The 22396-nt window shown below is 39.3% G+C and overlaps 1 protein-coding gene across 1 annotated transcript in view; it reads right to left on the bottom strand.

Moving 5' to 3' along the window:
- The window catches only part of ano2b (anoctamin 2b), a 65357-nt gene that overhangs the window by 25858 nt on the left and 17103 nt on the right, over positions 1 to 22396 (bottom strand). The window contains 13 exon segments of the mRNA XM_038739280.1: positions 1519 to 1581; positions 1584 to 1719; positions 1964 to 2041; positions 12894 to 12977; positions 14142 to 14228; positions 14761 to 14843; positions 15717 to 15877; positions 17248 to 17382; positions 18201 to 18265; positions 18993 to 19040; positions 19695 to 19750; positions 22208 to 22259; positions 22341 to 22395. Coding sequence (XP_038595208.1) covers positions 1519 to 1581; positions 1584 to 1719; positions 1964 to 2041; positions 12894 to 12977; positions 14142 to 14228; positions 14761 to 14843; positions 15717 to 15877; positions 17248 to 17382; positions 18201 to 18265; positions 18993 to 19040; positions 19695 to 19750; positions 22208 to 22259; positions 22341 to 22395 — 1103 coding nt within the window.

Here is a 22396-nt window from a genome sequence, read left to right as displayed (position 1 = left end):
GTAAAGTGAAACTGTAAGATTTGGCTTGGTGTTGTTTTGTGAGGTCAGAGGACAGCAAGGAAGCTAGAGAGCATGTTAAATGACAACAGAAATGGAATTTACTGTATGTACATTATCTATATTACCTTTGGCTAACATTGTATTTTATAAATGGGTGTTACACTGATTTTCTACAGAATGTCTCTTTAGTCCTGGACCTGACTGAGTCTGTTCTTAGAAAAGTGGTGATTCTGTCAGTCTGAATCTTGAAATTTGAGTTATAACATAATCACTGTGCTGGAAGTAGGTTAAAATGATGGCACTTTTCACATGTCCTGTCTCTGTCTCTCTCTCTCTCACACACATACACACACACACACACTTTCCCTCTCTCGCACACTTCTGCTTTCCATTCTTTTCCTCTATTTCAGAGGTTTTGAATATGAATGTAAATGTGGTAGAAACCTCCTGGGATGAGTGATGGGATGACTGGAGCATGAAAACATCAAAGTTTCATCAAATCATCCACCAAGAGGCAGAAAGACTCTTCCTGTCTCTCAAACTCACGGATGCAGAATTATTTCATGTAGAAATGTAATTGTTCATTGAGTTGGTGAGGCAGAATATTTCTACTGACATTTCTGAAATATGCCATCATGGATATTGACTACACTCCGCTACATATTGAAACTGTAAGACACAGAAGGTGAAGATGAAAGGATCTGTTAATATTGTGAACTGAATGAGGTGGATATTCATTTTATTCTCTACTGTTAGAAAGCCAGGTTGGGAATTTTGCCAGGACACCAGGGAACCTAGTCTTTGTGATAAGTCCCATGGGATCTGTCAGGACCTCAGTTTAACGTCTCATCCAGAGTATGGCATCTTCTACAGCACAGTATTCCCATCACCGCACTAAGGCATTTCGATTTTATTAGGACCAGAGGGAAGACTGCCCCCTATTGGCCAACAACAACTCTTCCAGCAGCAACTTAATTTTCACAGGTCATCTCCGATCCAGGTAATAGCCAAGCCCAAAACTGCTTGCCTTGAGTCATACATCAGAAACAGGGTACATGCTATAAGGGCTGCTATATACAAGTTACATACAGTAGGTGAAAGATTTTATGTTGTTTTTACCTTTGGACAGAGGGTGGCTAACTATACTCTTCTGCTTCCAGTCTTGTGCTAAGCTAAGCTAACGATTTCCTGAAACAATATCCTGGCTTCATATTTAAAATACAAATATGAGAGTGGTGTCAATCTTCTCATCTAATTCTTGACAAGTAAGCAATTAAGTGTTTTTCAAAAAAATGTCAAATTCCTTTAATAATTCACCTAGTATGGCTCTAAAATTGTTGAGGCTAGCTAGTAAGGCTTATTTAGACAATGTTGCCCATTTTTAGATAGATAGATAGATAGATAGATAGATAGATAAATTATTCATCCCTGAAATTGCATTGTGTCTGTTTTCAAAAGTTGCACAGTAGGCTATTATAGTACATACTATAATAGTAAATGACTGTAGTATTTCTTTACCTAATTCAGTCAGCCACATTGCCACAGAGCCGTATATTTCATCAAGGATCAGAATAACCACTAATTGATGATGACTGCAGTGGCCGTCACAGTCACCCGAACATTGGACTTGGTCTCCGGGTCAGTGCTCATCGCCATCAGAGCCGACACTGTGATGCGGTAGACTATGACACCAAACACTGCTGAAAACGTCAAGCCAAACTGGTAGCAGAAAGGAAAAAAGAAAGAAAAAGAAGAAAATAAATTAGCCATTACTTAACCATATTTGTCTAATACTCCCAGTGCGGCAAGAACTCACCGATGTAGGTCACTCATATACTCATTTACGTACATTAGCTGTGCCGTGTAGGCCTACATGTTTATTTTTCTATTTAAAGTACTTTCATTCATAGACAGTGAGAAAATGTATCATTCTTAGTAGAGCATTAATCCTTTTTTTATGTACTAACCATAAAGAGGATGAGGAAACGTTGATGAAGTACCCAGGAAGACGGTCTTTCCAGGTCAACTTCTCTATGGTAGCCTGACAGGAAGGATGGTGGGAAAAGGGGAGGAAAGGAAGAGAGAGGGAACGTTAGCAGTCACTCATACAATTGCCAGTGCTTCAAGTAGCCAGACTTGAGACATCACAAAAGAGAAGAAGGAAGAACAAACCTGTTTCATATTGTTGCATCAATTAACAACAAATCTGTCTCTAATGGCATGATGTGAAAAGCACTGTCACAGTTCCCTTTCTTCTTTTCATATGGTTTGCAAAAAGCTGAATATAGAGTTGAAGCAGCAGCAGCATCTGTAACTTACCGCCCCCACAGGAAGTGTTACCACATCTCAACAGAGACATAAAGGAGCACAATAGCCCATTTTACAATCTGCTTCCTACATTTAGAGACCAGCTTGGAATAAATGTTTTCATTCCATGGACCCCACCATACCCAGACAACCCCCATTTAATATGATTTATCTATTGTCCAGCCAGGACACATTTAGCTTTGCCAGGCATAAAGACTAAAGCAGGGGAAAACAGCTAGCTTGGCAATTTTAAAAAGTTGTGGTTTAGTCCAGCTCCCTGTAACTCTACAACTTATCATTTTTATTTTTCAGTTTAACGTAAAACGTAAACCAGATATACTGGTAAACAAGTAAGCTCTAGAGGCTAGCTGTTCCCTTGCTTCCACTCTTAATGCTAACATTACTGTAGGCTAAGCTAACTATCTCCTGGTTGTAGCTTCATTACTTAGCAGAGACTGGTTTTGATCTTCTCACCTTACTCTCAGCAAGAAAGCAAGTAAGAGTTTTTCCCAAAATGTCAAACCACTTAAAAGGAAAATATTGTATTAAATCAATGTTTGAATACGGATTGCTCCAAAACATAATCAGAGACCATGTGTAAAGCCTGTTGACAGAAGACTGTGGCAGATGTATCCATGATCAGTGGAAGTACCTATCTCCACCATGTTGGTGGAGTAGCAATGAAAGGGAAGTTATTTTATTTTCTCTGCAATAACTAGACCAGAAAGAGGGAAAAGGTGTGCCAAACACCCAATAAAACCCAAGAGACAGTTTTAAGTAAAAGTCCACACAGGACAAAGTCAACAAAAACTTTGAAACTGGACTCAATTATGAATGTGGATGATCTGGTTGTAAAAATCAGTAGGATGAAAAAATAAAATATCAGACTTTCCTATGCCCTCTAACCTGCTGACTCCAACTTCTTAACCACTCAAATGTGTGTGTATGGCATGGTTCCCTGAACTTAAAACCAGTGGGAGAAGCTGACCTACTTGTGCCAACAAGAAAAGCTACTTCACCGGCCTGTCTGCGGTTAAGGTTTGATCTCTGCAGAGACAAATGCTGCATCTCCATCCAATATGTGACCCCCTTCACCCAAATACACACACATCTTCTTACATGGGCAGGCAAAGGCAGGCAGGATTTTCACACACATACACTAACACATGATGGACAGAGAGTCTGTACATCGGATGACCTTCAATAATAGCAAGACATCGGCACCACCTAGTGAATACACTGACACAGTGCAACGTGTGGGTCACACTTGCTCTATTCACACGAACATAAATATTACTTTCCTTTGTTTTGTTTAACCTGTAAAGTGTTAAATAATAGTAAATCAAACATATAGTACCCCATAAAATATGTGAGAGCATGTGTTTGGGGAAGACACAGTGATTTATTGGTAAGAACATAGGAAATATTGTTATTATCACTTATCTGTTTATATTTTTCTTGTTATCATATTCCTCTTGTTTTATCAATCTTACATCATCTTTTTGATCGGATGTGTTCTGTGAATCTTGATTATTATTATGTTCTGTGGTCAATGTGGTACTGCTATCTTGGCCATGACTCGCCCTGCTTTAAAGCGGATGTTTATACTTAGTGAGGCTCTTAACTGGTTAAGTAAAGTTATATATAAAGTAGGGCTGAACCCCAATAGTCGAAGATTCAATGCTTCGATGGGCGGAGCCTGATTCGCAGCGAAATAAGGATCATGCCATTTTGGCGATATGGGGGTGCTCAACCTATTACAATATACAATTCAACATTTAATGCTGTAAATACGTAAAAAGAATAAAACTTTCAGTAAATGTTTTTAAAAGTGCATAAATAAATCGGGGACAGCCCTAATATAAAGTTTGGATGAATGGATGGATGGATGGATAGATGGACAGATTGTTTCCATATCCTGGTGCAGTGATTCTCTTGCATCAATCATTGAAACTAGCTCGTCCACCTCGCCTGTCTGCTTTGGGTCATATTCCTTGTCTGAAACTTCAGATTGTTTGTGAAAATAATGCCATTTGCAAAAAAGACCAATTTAACTTTAACCTGTCACCAGCAGTATGAAAAGACACCAACATTGTCTTTTAAACCAGCTGTTTGTGAGTCCCTTTGACTTTGTGTCCATGCAACTTAGTGTCCAAGGACCAAAGAGAACAAACTATACATCTCACATCTTCCCACTTTTATATTGTGGCCATATTATCCCTCACACCTGGTACACATGTACACCACCTTTATTTAACAGGTGACCTCTGACCATACTACTAAAATCTGTAGGGTTCACACTACAAAAGGAATGGAATCTCTGTGTATATATATTTAACTGATGAACATAAAAGAGAGTTAACATTTGAAGTTAACATTTTATATAAGACCATGGTGAATTTCTATTATTACAGTAATTGAACCTGTCTGGATCGCGCTAAGATCATTTGTGATGCCTGAGGAAATTACATTCTCAGGTTGAAAGCGTGTTAATCAGTGACAAAAGCTAATGAGGTTTCTGATTGGAATGCAAATCTGCACACGCGTGACCACACAAATCTTCCTCCATCCAAAAAGTATAGGCTCTTTTGTCTTTTTATATTTGGCTTGGCAAGGAAGGTACTGTATGTTTATACAGTACCTTCCTTTAAGATTAAATAAAAATGTTTCCACACGTGACACATTTGAAACAAGAACTGTGTCAGATAAATATCATCTGAGCATTAATGTTCATTCTTGAACTATATGGTATAAGCTCAAAGGTTCGATTCAGGGCATTCAACATGTCCACAGATTCATATTTAGATCATGTGAGCCTGAGCAAGCTCTGTTCACTGAAGAAGACCTTGAGCTCTGGTTGAAACCTATGACAACTAGTAAGTAGGCCTTTGCAATTACAGTATTCTTACTGTATTTATGATATAATCTAAATAACTAAATCAATCTCAGCCACTATAATCATTAAGTTTCAGCACAATATGCAGTTTTATTGAAAATCAGTGATATATGTGAATGCGGCCTATATGGAGGACCCATATCTACAATAACACAAGCCCATTTATGCTGACTACTGCATCTTTCACTTTGATATATTTTTATAAATCAATTTTTATATTGTCATATATCAAAGATGGTTTATTTTCCGCATATGAACAGTCTTTAAAAGGTAGACAAATTATAAACAGACACATTTGTAGATGAAATATCAATACATTTATTTCACTCATTTAATTAATCACGTGAAGACCAAACAGTGATATGCATGTTCTGTGGGTTTATCCATCTTCTGAAATGCAATCCATTTCGCTCCCTTTGGCAAGAAGGCTTGGAGTGACGACGAGCTGGGGAGCAGTTCATTTTCCGTCCAGTTTTTCGCATTAAGTATGACCTGTATAAAGAATTTCTATAACAAATTTTTAAAATAAAACGATAAAGCAACAGCACTCAAAGGACAAGTTGCTTAGTCACACACAGCTTGAAAATCAAAACCAGGTATGAAAACTTCAGATTCCTTTTCATGTCACAAACATCAAAGTGTTAAATTGAACAAGTGTTTGTGTGCTGCTATAAAATAACGACCTGCGTCTGTCAGTGCCTTGTCCACACTTTGCCTTTGTTCACCTTTCTCTCCAGATTTTTTCACATCATGAACAGGGTGTCTGTACAGATCACAAGTATTTCAGTATTTCAGTCTCTTTAATCTTGATAGTAAAATCTAAATATTAAATCTAATCCCAGACTGGGATAAAGACAAATTATTTTTTTTAAATTGAACCCATTAGGAGAGCTTCTCTGCACCCTGGCTTTCCTTTCCTTTGCCTCTCATGTTTCTTCTTCCTGCTCTTATCTTTCTTTGTGGGATGACAACCAAAGGTATGTCGTATCTGTTTGTCTGCTCTCCATTTACATCCACTCTTTTCTTTCTGTTTGGTTCTGCTCTCCATTTACATCCACTCTTTTCTTTCTGTTTTGCATAAAGATAAAACGTTGTTTGAATCTCCAGAGTTTGAATCCCAGTAGTAAATCAACAGTACAGGGAAGTGATATAACACTTACCTTCTGATACTGGCTGGAAAACAGCCTCCCATTTCCTTTCACAGACAGGTCTTTTTTGGGCCAGTCAAGTGGTCGTGTTTTCTCCCCAACTGTGAGTCTGGCCCTGGCCCCCTCATCACCCATGTAATACTAAATGAGAGAATATTTGGATTCATGTTTAGATCTGTTGTTTTCACCTTACCTTAAATTTTTACCTTGCAAAAACTAAAAAAGTAAAAATAAATAACACATATTTATATAACTTTTATGTAGTTTAATTAAAGAATAATCGACACAATTTTTTTGTATAATTCATAAACATTTTGTACTTTGTAAACATGTTACTCCCATTGATTTGTGATGTAATGGCATCTTCCTTAATTTAGTTAGTCCTAATCACATTCCTGTCTGAGCAACAAAATTTATTTTTCAGCAGACTGTGAAAAAACTAGATTGGTATCTTTAATAGCCATATAGAAATGGCTGAAAGGGGCGACTATCTATCAACTATCTAATTACTTGTGTTTATCGATTTTCCTTTTTAGATTAACAGGTCAGTGAACCTTAAATTAGATGTCAGTACCTAAAGAAGGCAAATAAGCCTTAAACTAGTTTTACATATACACTGTATGCAGCAGTTTCTAATTAGTTACACCTTTTGAGAAAAACAGTTTGTGCTAAAACACAAATAAATTAACACATTTAATCGACTTACCATGCGGTTACTTGGAAAGGTGTTGAAGCTTGATCCAAAAGTTGAAAATGTAAACAGCTGAACACTGGATGTCTCTTTGCGTGAAGTGTGAAGATGTTGAAATGATGAACAGAGATTAAAAGTTGTAGAATCCTGATGGATGGAACCTTCAGAACAACATGCTGACTTTGAAATAATGAAATAATAAATAAAGGTGTTCTATCATTTTTATGTTTTACAACTTTGCAAACTTGTCTGATTCTTATATTCAGTTTAGAAAAAAAATAATAACAATCTCACATCTACATACAACCTTCAGAGATGCAAGTTATTTGTCTTTATCAAACATAATTGAACACGATTTCACTTGATATCAAATAAACACTCTTTTAAAGTGTTTAAACTAGAATTTCCCTCATCAGAAATGTCACATAAATATGTCAAAGATACAAAAACAGTACATTATTTACATTTACCCCTGTAACACATCTCTTTATGCTGATGACCCATATTGGCACCACCACCCAGTCTGGCTGAGAGAATAAAATAAATCGGCCTCTCAGCAGGACTGTTTAATAAACGTTAATAATTAGATATCAATTATTTTTTATGATCAAGGACAATATATTCCTTTAAGAAGTGAGAACGTCATTTCAAGCAAGATACCAAAGAGCTTTTCTTGTCATGCTTTTTTCTATATTACAAACACACACACACACACACACACACACACACACAGTGCCCGCAGCCACATAAGCTGACGAACCTGAGCAATTGACTTATTGAAGGACAAAAAGACCTTCACAGTGGGAGTTTGAGTGTGTGTGTGTGTGTGTGATGGTCGGAGGGGACAGCCATCGAAGAGAGGGGCAGTAGTAAATGGGTCAGGTGTTATATTTAGCTTGTAACCTCCGTTGAGGAAAGCCCAACAAAGCCATCATCTCGTGATAGAGACTCACTCCCAATCTTTATTTCTCTTTCGCTTGCTCCCTCTGTTCACCCTCCTCCCTCTCTCAATCTTTTTATCCTTGTGCCCAAACCCTGGTTGTCCTACAGTATACCTACTTTTGAAGATTATGACTTGCTGATCAAATTACCTAGGAAGCAAAATCATCTCAGCATGCCTAATATTTGTGTTCTAGGTGCTACATTCTATATCCTTTAAATTAATGAAAAAATAAATAAAGCTACAGACAAGCAACACTGCATACAAACCTACGTGCAAACCTTCACCCTAAGAGGATACTGTAGTTGCAAGATCACTGACCAAGATATTATCTACACACGCACATCAAATTAGTGGTATCATCCATCCATCTATCATCTGTACCCACTTATTCTTTCCAAGGACGAGGCAGGCTGAAGCTCATCCCTGATCCAGCTCACAGTAGGCGAAAGGCAGGGTACACCACAGACAGTCATCAGTCTGTCACAACTAACACATGCAGACAACACATCTTACTCACATTCACATCTACTGGCAATGTCTTGAGTGGTTAATAATATGGTTTGCCCAGATTAAACACTGTATGTAAAACTATACTTAGAAATAATGGGGAATGGGAAATGCAACAACTCAAGCAGCTTTCGGCTTCTGGTCCATGTGGGGTTTGGTGGGGAGAGTTACAGTATGTAGTCAGGAAGGGTAGCCAGGCTGTCACTCCTTGACATATATACATATATCCCAATATTATAAGAAAATAAATGTCCTTTTGTCCTTGGATAACTATGACCTGGATGACTGTGAATCTTCACAGGCAATATTTGGTAAGCTGGACAGCAAGCCAAGCTGTGAATAAAGGTGCCCTTAAAATAATTGCACTTATTATACTGTAGTGATACTTCAGGAAAAATGCTAGACTTTTTGAATAATGCAGCCAATGCAGCATCTTCAATTAAATTATGCATTGTCTGAAATTTATAGAACAAGTGTGTACATTTTGTAGACTGTCATCCCAGATGTCTCCAAATATCGCCCAGTTCTTTGTCCGATGCGTGTTTTATTGCTTTTTGTAGAGGGAGAGTTCAGGCTTCATAGCTCTCATCTTTTTAGTGCTGGAAATGGACTTTTAGACAGGATTCAGATTCAGTTTAAGTGGTATAATGTAACGCGTTAGAGTACTCCGATACTTTTTTGTGTAACGAGTAACGTAACACATTAGTTTTGTAAATTCAAATGATCAGTTACTTAGTTACTTTTACAAATAGGTGAATCCATTACTATTTCTTGTTTTACCATATTTCCCTGTTCCTTTTGTTGTCACAAAAAAAAGAAAATCCCTGATGCATTTGCAGTTTCTGTTTCTTTCTCACTTCTTGGAGGGTAGCTCCATCCAGGTGGAAGATATCCAATCCAACGGCTGTCATTGTTCATGTGTAGCTCAGCTAGTGAGTGGAAGTTAGTAACTAAGCACTGACCTAGTTAATTGGTTTTATGTTGAAACATGATGGAAGCTATATGAGCCTGTGTTTCATTGTTGTCATAGAGGCAGCTGTACCTAACGTGCACTGTCAGATCATTAGCAGCCGTAAGGTTGTTTCATTTTACAGTCATATACTTCAAATTATTCAACTTTAAATACCTTCCTTTATTGTTTTATTCTCATTCTTTTGAAATGTGCCCAAACTTGCGCTGAATGAACTGCAGGCGTCATTGGGGTCACTAAATACTGCTTCTGAGCCTGATGAGCAGAGTCTCCTTGTACAACAACTCACATCTGACACCTGGTTTGCAGTGTAGAAGCTGTCTTGCCTCGGAGGGCTCTTTGCTTGACCACTGCAGATGGCAGGCCCAGAAAACCTCCCTGGAACATGAGTTGGCTTGCGGCTGTAACCTTGCATAATATCTCCTCCAGGGCATGGTCGTGATGTATACCGAGATCAGATGCTGAGAGTGCGTAGTACACGGTGAGCTCTGTCAATCCTTGTTTATCCTGTAGCCCAAGCACCTCCATTAGCATGTTAGCTACAAAGTCACTGGTGGAGTCACTCGATGGCTACTTAAACTACATCTGTTTTTCTGCGCCCTTCCTCTTGTGTTTGTGTTCACTTCAATTCCTGCTCTTTTGGTTCTCCTACTTGCATGATTGTTTGCTCCTCCCTGTTTGGTTTTGCTAGTGTATTGTAAATCACCTCCCTCTTTTGTATTTAAGCCTGTGTCTTCCCATAGTTTAGTGTTGGATTTCGTCTTTGTATCTTGCCAAGAGTCACGGTCCCCAGTGTTTCATTCGAGTTTTCCATGACTTCTTTTTAGATTTATGGACTTTGTTATTAGCTTTGTCTCTTGGATTTGGCTGCTTGGTGTTTGTATAGACTGCATACTTGGTTTTGATTTTTGTCTGGATCGTTGTTGGATTTATTTTGGATATGTTTTTGTTTGATTTATTTTGGATTTCTGTTTATTGGATTATTGCCTGTCACAACACCACGAAAGCCTGTTGACCTTTTTGTTGTTTCTTAATCAACACTATAAACTTCTGAATATCTATTACATAGGGAGTAGTCAATTAGGGAGTGATTTTGGATCCAGCTGAATACATGCCAGTATGATTCCAAAAATACCAACACACACAAATACACACAAGTGCTTCACTGTTTATAATTAAAATTCATATCAGCATAGACTTTTGAGCTCTCATGTGGTTCATTGCTGTTATGATCTTGACAGAATCGTTGAATAATAATCAGCCATTTCAGAAATGGAAGCAAATAAAGCTCTTGGTTGTATAGTTGCTAAATCTCTGGGTGAATAACCATTTGGAAACTTCACATAGTCATTGAGTGACGTTCATTCTTACATACTGTAAGCTGCTGCCGTGACAATGTACAAGATCTGCTCATGTGTTTTCTGCTGTCTTTAACTGTTAGATAAATATATTTTTGAGAGAACAAATACACAAATATGACATCTCTTGACAGAGAACTGTCCGTCACTGAGGAACAGACATGGCTTCATGGCTTAAATGAGAAGGTAACAAAAAAGTAAAAAGAACAACATCCACATCATTTGATCACACGTTCAAAGTTCCAAATTGCCAAATGAATGCAATATGTTTTGTACATTGAGTACTCATGAATAAATATAGACAAGTCTATTATATCACTATACATTAGCTGTGTTCGGTCCATTGACTGTAGAATGTCTTAGAAACAAATAACAACTAAAGACAAATAACCACTGCAGTAGTGTTTTGAAAATATATTTCTAGATTTGATCTTACAGCACATTTCAGTGCCCCAGGTAAGAAATCAAATGGTTCGTGTGTAAGTGAGTGAGTGAGTGAGCGAGTGAGTGAGTGAGTGAGAGAGAGAGAGAAAGAGAGAGAGAGAGAGAGAGAGAGATTTGTGTCGCCATAGTGACGTTCACTAATCTTACCCCTGGCTTCCTGCCCAGCATGCCTCACTCCCACTCAGCCGCCCTCCCTCTGTTTCTCTCCATCTCCCTACTTCTCCAAGTCTCTCTCTGTTTATTTGTATGTCTTTCTCATTGTCTTTTTCTCCTTGTCTCTTTTGATGTCTTTTTGGAATTTAGTTCTACAAAAAATTGGTTTGACAGTTGTTGCCAAAGAATTGGTTTGAAAGTTGAGAAACAATGTTGCCAAGCAGGTGCAGAAATATAGTTACAGCATTCAAAATATTTTTCACAGCAGAAATATAGAACTTTCATTGCAGGAAATGCACAGATATAACTAATAACATTAATTAATGACAACTCTGTGCCATTTAGGTGTTCCACTAAATCATATAAGTGAGCCAGCAACCACAGTAAGCTGTTACTAATGTTATCAATAGCGCCTGTGTTTTTGGCAGGTTTTGTCAAAATGCCTGCTGTGTAATTTCCTGAAATTGTTAACAGCACGTCCAAATATATATTAAAATTTTTTGAAAAGCTCAGTAACTTCCTAAAAACAGCTGGGCACTGTAATTTTTAGCCAACAGATTAATACGTATTTGGTTACTAGTAGGTATTTAAAGGCTCAAAATAGAATTACACTGTGTTCGTGGTAATGAAGGATCATGTCACTTAATGTCATGTGGCTCAATGGTGTGTTTTTAATAGTTTTAGTACAACAATGTTCCTCTATGGCTGACAACAAAAAATCTCCAGGATAATCCTTTAATATCAGTTAATGCCGGCACTCTGTCAGTCTTTAGCAGTGTGTTTAAGACAAGTGTATGTGTTTTTGTTTGTGTGAATGTTTCTCCCACACACACTAACACATTATCCTGAAACAGGAACCACAGAGGCCGATAATCTCTCATTAGCATCAGCTGTCTGTCTTCTGGTCTGTCCATCTAGTCCTTCTTAAACGTGTCATTAACTACAAGCAGGCTTAAAAAAGCTCAGTGACTAAATGGTTACTTGACTTTACAATGGTAAAATTTCTGGATTTTGGAACAAAAGGCTGGCTGGAGGTTTCCAGACACACTGCCCCTGTTTTTGTTCATAACAACTGTATTTGGAATGGAAGCTGGAAAAAACTGTTCTGTCATGTTTTAGTCCCACACAAAGAGACAAGATTATTAAAGCTCAGTTAGTAGTTGTGACCATCAGATGCACAGAAAGATGCACAAGCAAATACCTGCAGAGTTGAGACTGTAGCAGCCAGAGGATGGGACAGGAAGAGAAGAACAGATAGGCAGCAGCCTGCAGGAAAGGAAAAAAGAGGATAGGAGAGGGAAAAAAGGGGAAGGAGAGGAGGAAAAGGAAGTGAAAGATGAAAAGGAAGGTGAAAGGAGACGGAAGTGAGGAGAGTACAGGGGAGGAAAAAATGGGAAGGAGAGGAGGAAGAGGAAGCAAAAGAGGAAAAGGAAGGCGAGATGAGGAGGAAGGCAAGGGGAGGAGAGGAGGGTTTACCGGTATTCCTGCAGCCATGGCAGACAGTAATTTTTGTCTCCATCTGTCCTTCCCTGTCACTGTCCCGTCCTCCTGCTTCTCTGGCTGCAAGACAGAGGGACAGGTTACACACACACACACACACACACACACACACACACACACACACAAACCACAATCGTACATAATCACACAAAAACATATGAACAATCATCATTATGCCATTTCCTGTCCACTGTACAGACCCTCCTGTCTGAATCTTGTTTATTATAATATAGTCAATAATATTATTGTATTCATAATCACTAATGTCAGCAACTAAGCCATTAGCAGCTATAAACTATAAACTAACTAATTAGTTTAACACTGTATTGCAGCCATAATAGAGAGGGTAAAAAACGTAAAAGGCCAGGGTATCTGGTTATAAATATATATTCTAGATATAGATATGTCTTTGTGTAGACCACGCCACAGTCACACTCTGATTCTTATTTCTTTTATTCGTATTTATTATTTATGACTTCCACAACTGTAATAGATAACATCAAGGCAAAGAACCCCCTAACGCAAAGCCAGTCAAACTGTTTCTTTTTCTTGACACACAACCAGCAGATGGCGTATGTTCACACTTTCATTACAACAAAAGAAACGTCAATTGGATCCTTCAGGATTCTTGCTTTTATGCTCAGATCAGGTTTTGCAATGGTGTGTCAGTGGTCCTGCATCATGTGCATTTGTTCCTGCCTCACTCTGTCTGTGGCAAGAAGCCATCTGTCGCCGCAGCAAAGTGTATGTGGGCCAACAGGACTCAATGTGATTGACCCAATTTACAGAGGGAATCTAGATCGTTCCCAATCATTAGATTATCACTCTAATGTCTGCTGCACACTTTGGAGACCAAACTATCAGGATCCATCTGGAAATTCACAAAGCATCTGATTCCAAAGGGAAGACTGAGCCAGGTGGAACAGCCAAGTGATCACACTGGTCTTTCCCCACAGAATGTATGATGCCATGATGGGAAAATATAGTGTGCATTTTCAAACCTGATGTTATGTATATTTCAAAATGTGCCGTATGTGGTACATGTTATGAAATAATTTAGTTTTACTGTATTACACTAGTATGGGTGAGAGTCAGGTCCAGCTAAGAGAATGGAATTCATAGGTCTTCATATTGTATTACGCAAACACGCACTCGTGAATTAGGTAAACAGGCTTTATGGGAAACGTGGTCCTAAGCACTTACTGTAAATCTAATCTTCCCTACCTCATTCTTTTTCTTCTTCTTCTTAGATTTCTGCTTCCTCTGTCTCTTCTGAAGGAGGATGGTCTCATATTTTGGCCTGGGATGTTCCTGAGGGAAAAATAGGGGAAAGAGTCAAATGTGTGTTTAGCATTTACATGCTTGTATGTGTGAGTGATGCTCAGGTGTGTCTGTGTGTTTTCTCTATGTACATGTGCGTATGACTGTGCTGTGCACGTGCATGTTGCATTATGTACATTTTAAACCAGTTCATATTCGACGGATCTTTAATGTTTAATGCCAGTGTTCAGTGCAAATGCAGGAAGTGGTTTGTCCTTTATGTGGTCAGAGGGAAAGAGTACAGCATGTCTGGCTTTCAGCTCAAAGCCATGACGACAATCGTTGCCTTGAATATTACCAGTTACCTTAAACATATTGTAGTTGCCAAACGCTGATATTGTAACTTAGGAATAAATCATCTCAATAGACTTTGGCAAAATGTTGGTACTGAAGGCTCACAAATATTGTCACTATAAAAAACTTATATATGGAGGTTTCCAAAGTTCAAGTGTGTACATTTTTATTAGTGTGTGAGTATTCGTGTGTGTGTGTGTCTGTGTGTGTACATGTATACTGCATATACCTCGTCTTCCTCAATGCCTGTCAGATCCCAACTGAAGCTCAAACTGATCTGACGACGTTTCCACTGCTCCAGGAACAGCACCGCTACATAAACACACAAGAAAGTCAAATAATGTTGCGATCTGGTTGATGCATTTTTTTTTATGGTTTGGCATTGATCAGGTGATCACTGATCTGCCTGCTGATCAAAATGAATAATTTCATAATTTCAGCACATGAACAGGCTAGTATTGGACTCAACCTCTAGTGGCTGCAATACATCCAGAGCAGAATTTTCATATTTCCACTGCCCAACAACATTATTTACTCAAAGTTGTATAAAACTGCACCATGAAGTTACCAGCTCTCATAGAGCTTCCAACTGCACCTCATAGTCGAAAAAAGCTAGTAACTGGGTATCTCTGGTTGAAAGCCCAGGAAAAAGCTGGTAAGTAAACCTCAAAATAAAAGTAAAACATTTTTTTATCAAACTGCTGTTTCAAGGGTTAAAAAATGCCCACAAAAATGCCCACATCAAAATAGTTTAAACTGATTTTCAGGAGGATTTCTTTTTGTCTGCACAAATTCAAAAGCTGTTCTATATCCTGCTGTAAGAGCCACTTTACAGGAAAAAAAGATCCTCTTGTGGCATCACATGCTTTAGGTAATAAAGACAGAAGAGAAAATGACACAAAATGCAAATAAGCTGATTATGCATCAGAGTATATGAAAACACAATTAACATTTAGACAACTGAGTGTTTGTGCTGCAAATCCAATGTTTGAATTCATCAGCTTTCTTTTTTCCTCTGTTTTTCTGCATTTGTTAACCTTTTTAAATTTTAGCATGTTGCTCTCAGCAAGGCTTGCTCTTGAGGTGAAGGGGTTCATAAGATATGAATGAGCAGCTTCATGTTCAGCCCACCTGCTCACACACACACACACACACATATGAACTCTCACACGCACGTAACCTCACCCCACAGAGACATGAAGACGGCAAAGAAGACGGTGGCGGGGTTGTCGAAGAGGTGTGAAGCTCTGGCGGTGCCACAGGCGGAGCTGAGATGCCAGAAGTCACAGGCTCCGTCACAGAGAGGACACATGGTGAAATTGAGACTCTCGTCACACATCTCCTGACTGAGGGGGAAGATTATCAAGACTTAAGACACAGAGCACCTATATCTAACAACATTAATGCAATGACATTTTAGAAGTGAAGTTGAAGTATTAAATGCAAGCCACTAAAGCCCCTTTTCCACTGCACAGTACCAGCTCGACTCGGCTCGACTCGACTTTGATTATTTTTCCATTGTGGACAAATTGTACCTGTACCTGCTAACAGGCACTTTTTTCATATCACCTCCGTCGAGGTTCCAAGCGAGCTGAGGCGATACTAAAATGTGACGTGAAAACACAGCAGACTACTGATTGGTCAGAGAGAATCGTCACTATTAACTGCATCATCATTGCATGTGCCAGATGGAGGCCAGCAACACAAAGTTTTATATTTTACAGTTTTCGTATGTAATTTCATCACAGGTGAGAAATCAGCTGTGTAGATTTCGAATATTGACAGTTTTATGAAAAGTGATGGCGGAACAAAAATGCGCTTGAAAGTTTTCGGGAGCTCTGGAAGTGACAGCGGGGGAAGCCTGAGCCGGCCAGCCGCCCGCTCACAGAGCCCTCTGCTCCCGCCGTCACACAGACCGCTACAGCTGGAAGGTTTTCATACCGCTTATCTGTCTTTACATTCTGAGGAATGTTGAAACGTTTTAACTTAAATAAAGAGACAGCTGTGTGGACCGCCGGTGTGTGTGTCACATTGAAAATTGCGTCGCGGCAGTTGTGTGTGGCGTTGCTATGACAACCAGCTACATTGAGGGGTATCTCTGGGTACTATCTGCAATGGAAAACGGAGCACGGCCAAACCGAGTACAATCGAGTCGAGTCGAGTCGAGTTGAGTAGGTACTGGTAATGGAAAAGCACCATATAATTAACTAAAGTTTTGCTTTGAGGTCTGTGGATTCTGTCCCTGTAAAAAGACCCAGAGATCATCGTGTCTGTTACATTTAACCATGAGAAATGAATGGAACACCAAATCACAATACAAGCTTCTCTGCTTTGACCCTATTCATAGTCAGTGTAGGTGGAATTATCAACCTTTTGCTTCATGACACACTCACACTGCCAGCCGTACCTTCTGTGTTCCTCCCACACACCCCTGACTAAAGCCAGATACAGCAGGTATCTGGGCAATCCCTGTCTAGTGTGTGGGTACGGGTATGTGTGCATACATTTAAACTGTGGTAAGGAGAAATCCTAATTTTCTGCATCCTTTAAATGTTAGTATTTTATTATTACAGACTAGTATTATTTTGATTGCAGTGAACTGACATCAAAACATGTCAAGTTTCAATGGGATTTGTTCATCTTTTGTACCTTAATTCAACTGAAATGTGTGGGACTTCACAATAGTTTTCTTGCATGCATGAATGTGCTGTGGTACCTGGGTATATTGGTATCCACTGTCGCCACGCCGTACCCAAACACAGTGATTCCCACTATGGAGGCTGGTATCAGCAGCTGAGTGTAAACACCGAGCCATGCAAAGTACAGGCCAATCTTCTCCCCGAAGTACTTTCTGTGGGGTTAGAGGTCAAGGAGTTCATGGTCATGCCAGAGCAGACTGTGAAGTATTAAGCAGCATGCAACACATGTGTGAGAATGCTTAAAAATATATAGCTAAAAGAGAATAAGGCCTGTGTTGATGTTTTATTTAGAGCTTTCATTCATTACACTGAGCATTTACAAAGCACTTTCTTTCAGGTTTGTGTAGCAGCTCTACTGCACCAAACATTAACTCTAACCTTAAAGACCAACCAACTTTAAGTCAATGAAAGAATAATCTATTATACACTGAAAGGTAATGGTCGTAATAAGCTATAAAGGGAAAGAGTAAATCCCAAAGAGGAAATTCCGTTCTTAAAAGACTACAACACTGGGACATTACCCAGTAATGCCCAGTATATGGCTAACTCAGACTGCTTAAGCCTCATATTAGCTTCACATTTCAAATTGATTCATTTTCGCACAAAGCAAGGACTGTGGATTTTGCCACACTCACAATGAGGTTGAGCTAGAAAGGGATCACTTCCCGGCCAGATTGGATAAGAGGCATGATTAAAGTGACTAATAACTGTATCAAAGTCCATACGGGCATGTGAATATTGTCATTTAAGATTGTGGTGTTTTTGTGGTGCTTCATTTGCTGTGGTGCATTCATTTAAAGATAAAATCCTGCCAAATAACAAGTCTGTTAGTGAACTACAGAAACCTAGTGTGTCTTTCGCTAATCATATGTAAGATGTCTATGACAGTTATCTTTAGTTGCAAATTACATGAAACAAAAACATCCCACATAAAAAAATATCCCCCAGTTTGCTGCTGTGGTCACATTACCTGACCAGATCAATGGGCTGGTACTTGTAGAAGGCTGAGTATCTGGCCCACTCTTCATGCAGGAGCTGAAAACAGACGGGAAAGAGAGTCAGCATGGGCGTATGTTGTCGTGTTCTATGTTTGAAACAAACACTCCTCAAAACCAGAGCTGATCTGGAGGCAGAAATCATCTGATCGGTCAAGTTAAACCTCAGTGGATGAAGCCATAGAACTGCAGTTTGACTGGTTGATTGGTTTAACATAAATGCCAGGAACATGATTGAATGGAGAAGTTGCTATCTGTATATTTCATTTCTATTTTGACCAGAGTTTGTTGCTTGCTGTTGTTTGCTGACTCCAAAAAAAGGGTCTTTGTTTGTTTGTCATTCATGTCAGTCAATGAATGTTGTCTTTCTGCCTTGAGCACAGCTCTGCCTCTGAGAAATATTGACTGAACTTAAACTCCAATCTGTGACAGTGTTAGGCAGATGGGATGGAAGAACAGTCTCAAAGAAGAAAAGAAGAAAGGATATGAGATGGAAATTACATAGACGAAACTATTGTTTAGAAAAGTTGTTCTTGCTTTTCAGCTGTTGCAAGTTTAAAGGTGTTGTACAGTAGACTTTCAGATGACAGACAATTTCCCTTTTTGATAGCATAGGTCACTTTCTGAAGCCCTAGAGAAGTGGTAGTCTACAGTAGCTCACTTTTTGCAGTTTTTCATGGGACAGACAAATAGAGAGGAGGAGGGAGGGAAGCAGATGGAAGAAGAGAGAACAGAGGGAGAGAGAAATGAAAGAGGAGTTGGCCTACCTGTCTGTCACTCCTCTCCTCAAGGTGTCCGATGACCTTATAGTCACCCTAAGGAGAGAAAAGAGAGAGGGTGAACCGCATGAGGGCACCAGGGCATGCAAACACACAGAGATCTGTAATGGGGATCATTCATTCACTCACTCAAACATTTAGAAATACACACATTAACACACACATATAAGCTGCAAAAATACATTCAATAAAATCAAACACAAACTGTCCAACTACACTTAAAACTAATCATTCAACATTCAAATCTGTCTAGCAGGCAGCACAGAGTGTCATAAGAAATGTTCTGAAAACCAAAAGTACCAAACTGGTTTTAGCATCTTAATTGGAACTCATGTTTACTTTCCTTACCTCTTTTCAGAACAATTTTGTCACTTTCCTTGTTCGTGCTTTCAATATGCTTTTAGATAGCTTCAACATTTGAGAATATTAGCGCCAGCTGCTGAAAATTTGAATTTGGTCTTATCTTTCATTTTCATTTTCATTCACACAGCTACATGGACAAATGCCCCTGTACCCGCTAGCTCTTGGGTCACAAAAATATGATACAAGGTCGACAAAAAATGAGATCCAACAAAGCATTGATTGTGATTCCTTTTTCAAGCAAGTTTCCATTCTCTGCAAGTTGAACATCACAATGAATTTAATTGAAACCAATGGACGTCTAGTGGGTATTCCAAACCTCACACTTACATCATGAAGCGGGAAGGCAGAATCATACACGCCTTTAGCTATCAATGTGCTGATTCCTGGAAAAGAGAGAGAGACAGCAGAGACATAAAACCCAAGGGATTGTTTGAATGAGGTGCTTTCCTTTCCTCCTGCTCTGTCATCCAAATCATCCCCTTTTATGTAAATCATGTACTGTATCCACTGGAGATAAGTATTGATAGTTTAACCTTTATTTGTCTTCAAAACTTCAGTAGGGCGGGACTTCTTTGACTGAAGATTGGAGTTTTAAACCAGGCATCTGAGCAGCTGGTGAAGTAATAGTTGAGTCACTGGTATTAAGGAGTGAGTATCCACCAAATGGCTCCAAGATGTGGCGTGAAATAAAGTGGTAGCCATTAAAAAAAGAGCACCGTCTGTCTCTTAAATCTAGTGCTGCACACGGTTGGTTTGATATTTTATTGTTTCCTGAAGATGAAATTCCTCTTCACACCATACCAATGTCAAAACCATTACACTCTAAATGTCATAAATTGTGTTCCACTTCCTTATCCATTCTATATGAAAACTGAACATAGCAATTGTCCCTGTATTCACACTGGCCATGGGGGCTAAGATTTGCCATGTTTTAAACAGTCTCCTTTGCACACTAGCTGTATCTGCAGTATGCAGTGCAACTTTTAGTATGACACACCACATGACCTGCACACACAACTGACTCTGTCATCAAAGTAATTAATCAGTTAATTATCAGGGTACTGGGAACTATGTAGTGATTAGCTGTGAAACTCACGACCAACACACCCACTTAACCAGTTAGAAACAACCACAACTCGCAGAGGCCCCTGTTTCAATCTCAGCCTGACCCAGGAAGTATGACCCACTTGTAGAGGAGATGGAGGAGGGCAACAGAGACACAGGGAGTGGGCTGTGTGTGTGGGGGGGGGGTACGTGGGTGAGTGTATGTTTGTGACAAAGTGTATACACCAATAATCAAGAGGAAAGAGGAAATCGAGGTTAACGAGATGCAACTCTAATTTCTCTCCCTTTTCCCCCTGCAGCTCCATCAGCACCCGCTGGCTGAGACCTTCTGCTATGATGAGGAAGCCAAACAGACATACGGTGGACACTGGAAATGAAACGGGTGTCAGCTCACATTCTATATGGGACTGATGGGTGTCATAAATGCATAGGCAGCTGTTAGCTACAGATAGTGTGCTGAATGTATTCCAGTTCATTTCGTAAATCCCCATAGGGGTTTATTTGTCTCTTACAGACAGCGGTAGACCTTTATTTCAAGTCTTATTGACACTATCTTTTTTGTGTTTCTTAGATATTTGGAGGCGTTTGTAGCTGTTGTTGCCATCTCAATAGACTTTGTAAAATTTTGCTTACAAATGTCATAAACAACTGACACCGCTGCTGAGGTAAGCCTGGATTTTAATTGCCAGTTGTCCCTGTGGACAACTGCAGTTGAAGGAGGTGTTAATGAGCGAAGCCAGTTTCTAGGAGCAGCCTGGTGGGAACAGGTTGTTGCTACAACGCCCAAACAAACAAATTAGGGTTAAAAAGATGTTGATCTCATGCAATTATCCAATCATTGTTTGCGTCTACTGCACTCCACTTCACTTCACCTCCCCAATGAACTCCCAGCAGGCATATCAATATCACCTCCCACTTCACCTGTAGTCCATCCAACACAGTCCAATTGTATTTGAGAGTTTCAGCACAACCTTGAACTGCAACTGACAGCCATCTTTGCCAAAGATGTTACACAAGTGTTCCACTCCACCTGCTTTGCCTTTCTGATCTCAACCTTAAAATGGGAAAATACACACGGTTTGTTCTTGAGCACAGTATACGTGCTGGGGGCTGATTGAATTTTTGATCATTTTCTGTGGCTTTCTCAACTATTACAGAACATGTTGCTGGGATTTTAATTTTCTAGGCATGATTTTAAAGCAAAAACTCTCAAACCAATCAAGTTTCAAAATACTCCGACCTCATATTAACCTGCATTTTGAACTGATGTTGGATGAAGAAGAATGAATCAGTGAACAGCGTCACAATACAGCCACTACAAGTTTTGTGATTCATGACCTCTTCTGTAGATTCTTCTACAGACCTCTGTGCTTTTTACAACGTACCGCCAACATTAGACAACGCTGCCAACTATGCCAGCTAACGGCCATCATACTTCAAGGGGTCGGGAGGAGGATTTCAGATTGCATTGCTACAATTCCTGCTGCTTGCCAACAGCTTTGATTGCTAAAGCAATCAATTATTTTGTGCACAATTTTTGACTAGGAACATAATGGAAAAATCATTGACCATGTGTCAGATGCTTACGCCAGCAGCAAGCATATTAGAGTCAGAATGGCTCCACCTAACGTCATTCACTTAAACACTGACCAAGTCAAAGTGTACATGTCAACATGAATGCATAGGGCTGAAAAAGGCTGCATATGTTTGGGAAACTCCTACCAGACACACACAAGCACACATAGTTTTACCTATGAAGAGTTTTTTATCCTCACCTATGGTTTGACATGTCCGTACACACACCGTCCGTCTCAGGATCTCATACACCTAACAAAGATGTAAGAATATTAGACTGGACATACAAACCACATGAGGCAAAAACAAATTTGATTATGAATGTATACTCACTATTCGGGCCCTTGTGGCATTGTCAAAGAATGTGTCTTTACATTTGATGTTATACC

The sequence above is a fragment of the Micropterus salmoides genome, unplaced genomic scaffold (genome assembly GCF_014851395.1).
Source record: "Micropterus salmoides isolate LMB-PRFRI ecotype aquatic unplaced genomic scaffold, ASM1485139v1 Ms_hic_scaffold_23, whole genome shotgun sequence".
Lineage (NCBI taxonomy): Eukaryota > Metazoa > Chordata > Actinopteri > Centrarchiformes > Centrarchidae > Micropterus > Micropterus salmoides.
The sequence above is the reverse complement of the archived record's forward strand: the minus strand, read 5'-3'. Positions and strand labels throughout refer to the sequence as shown.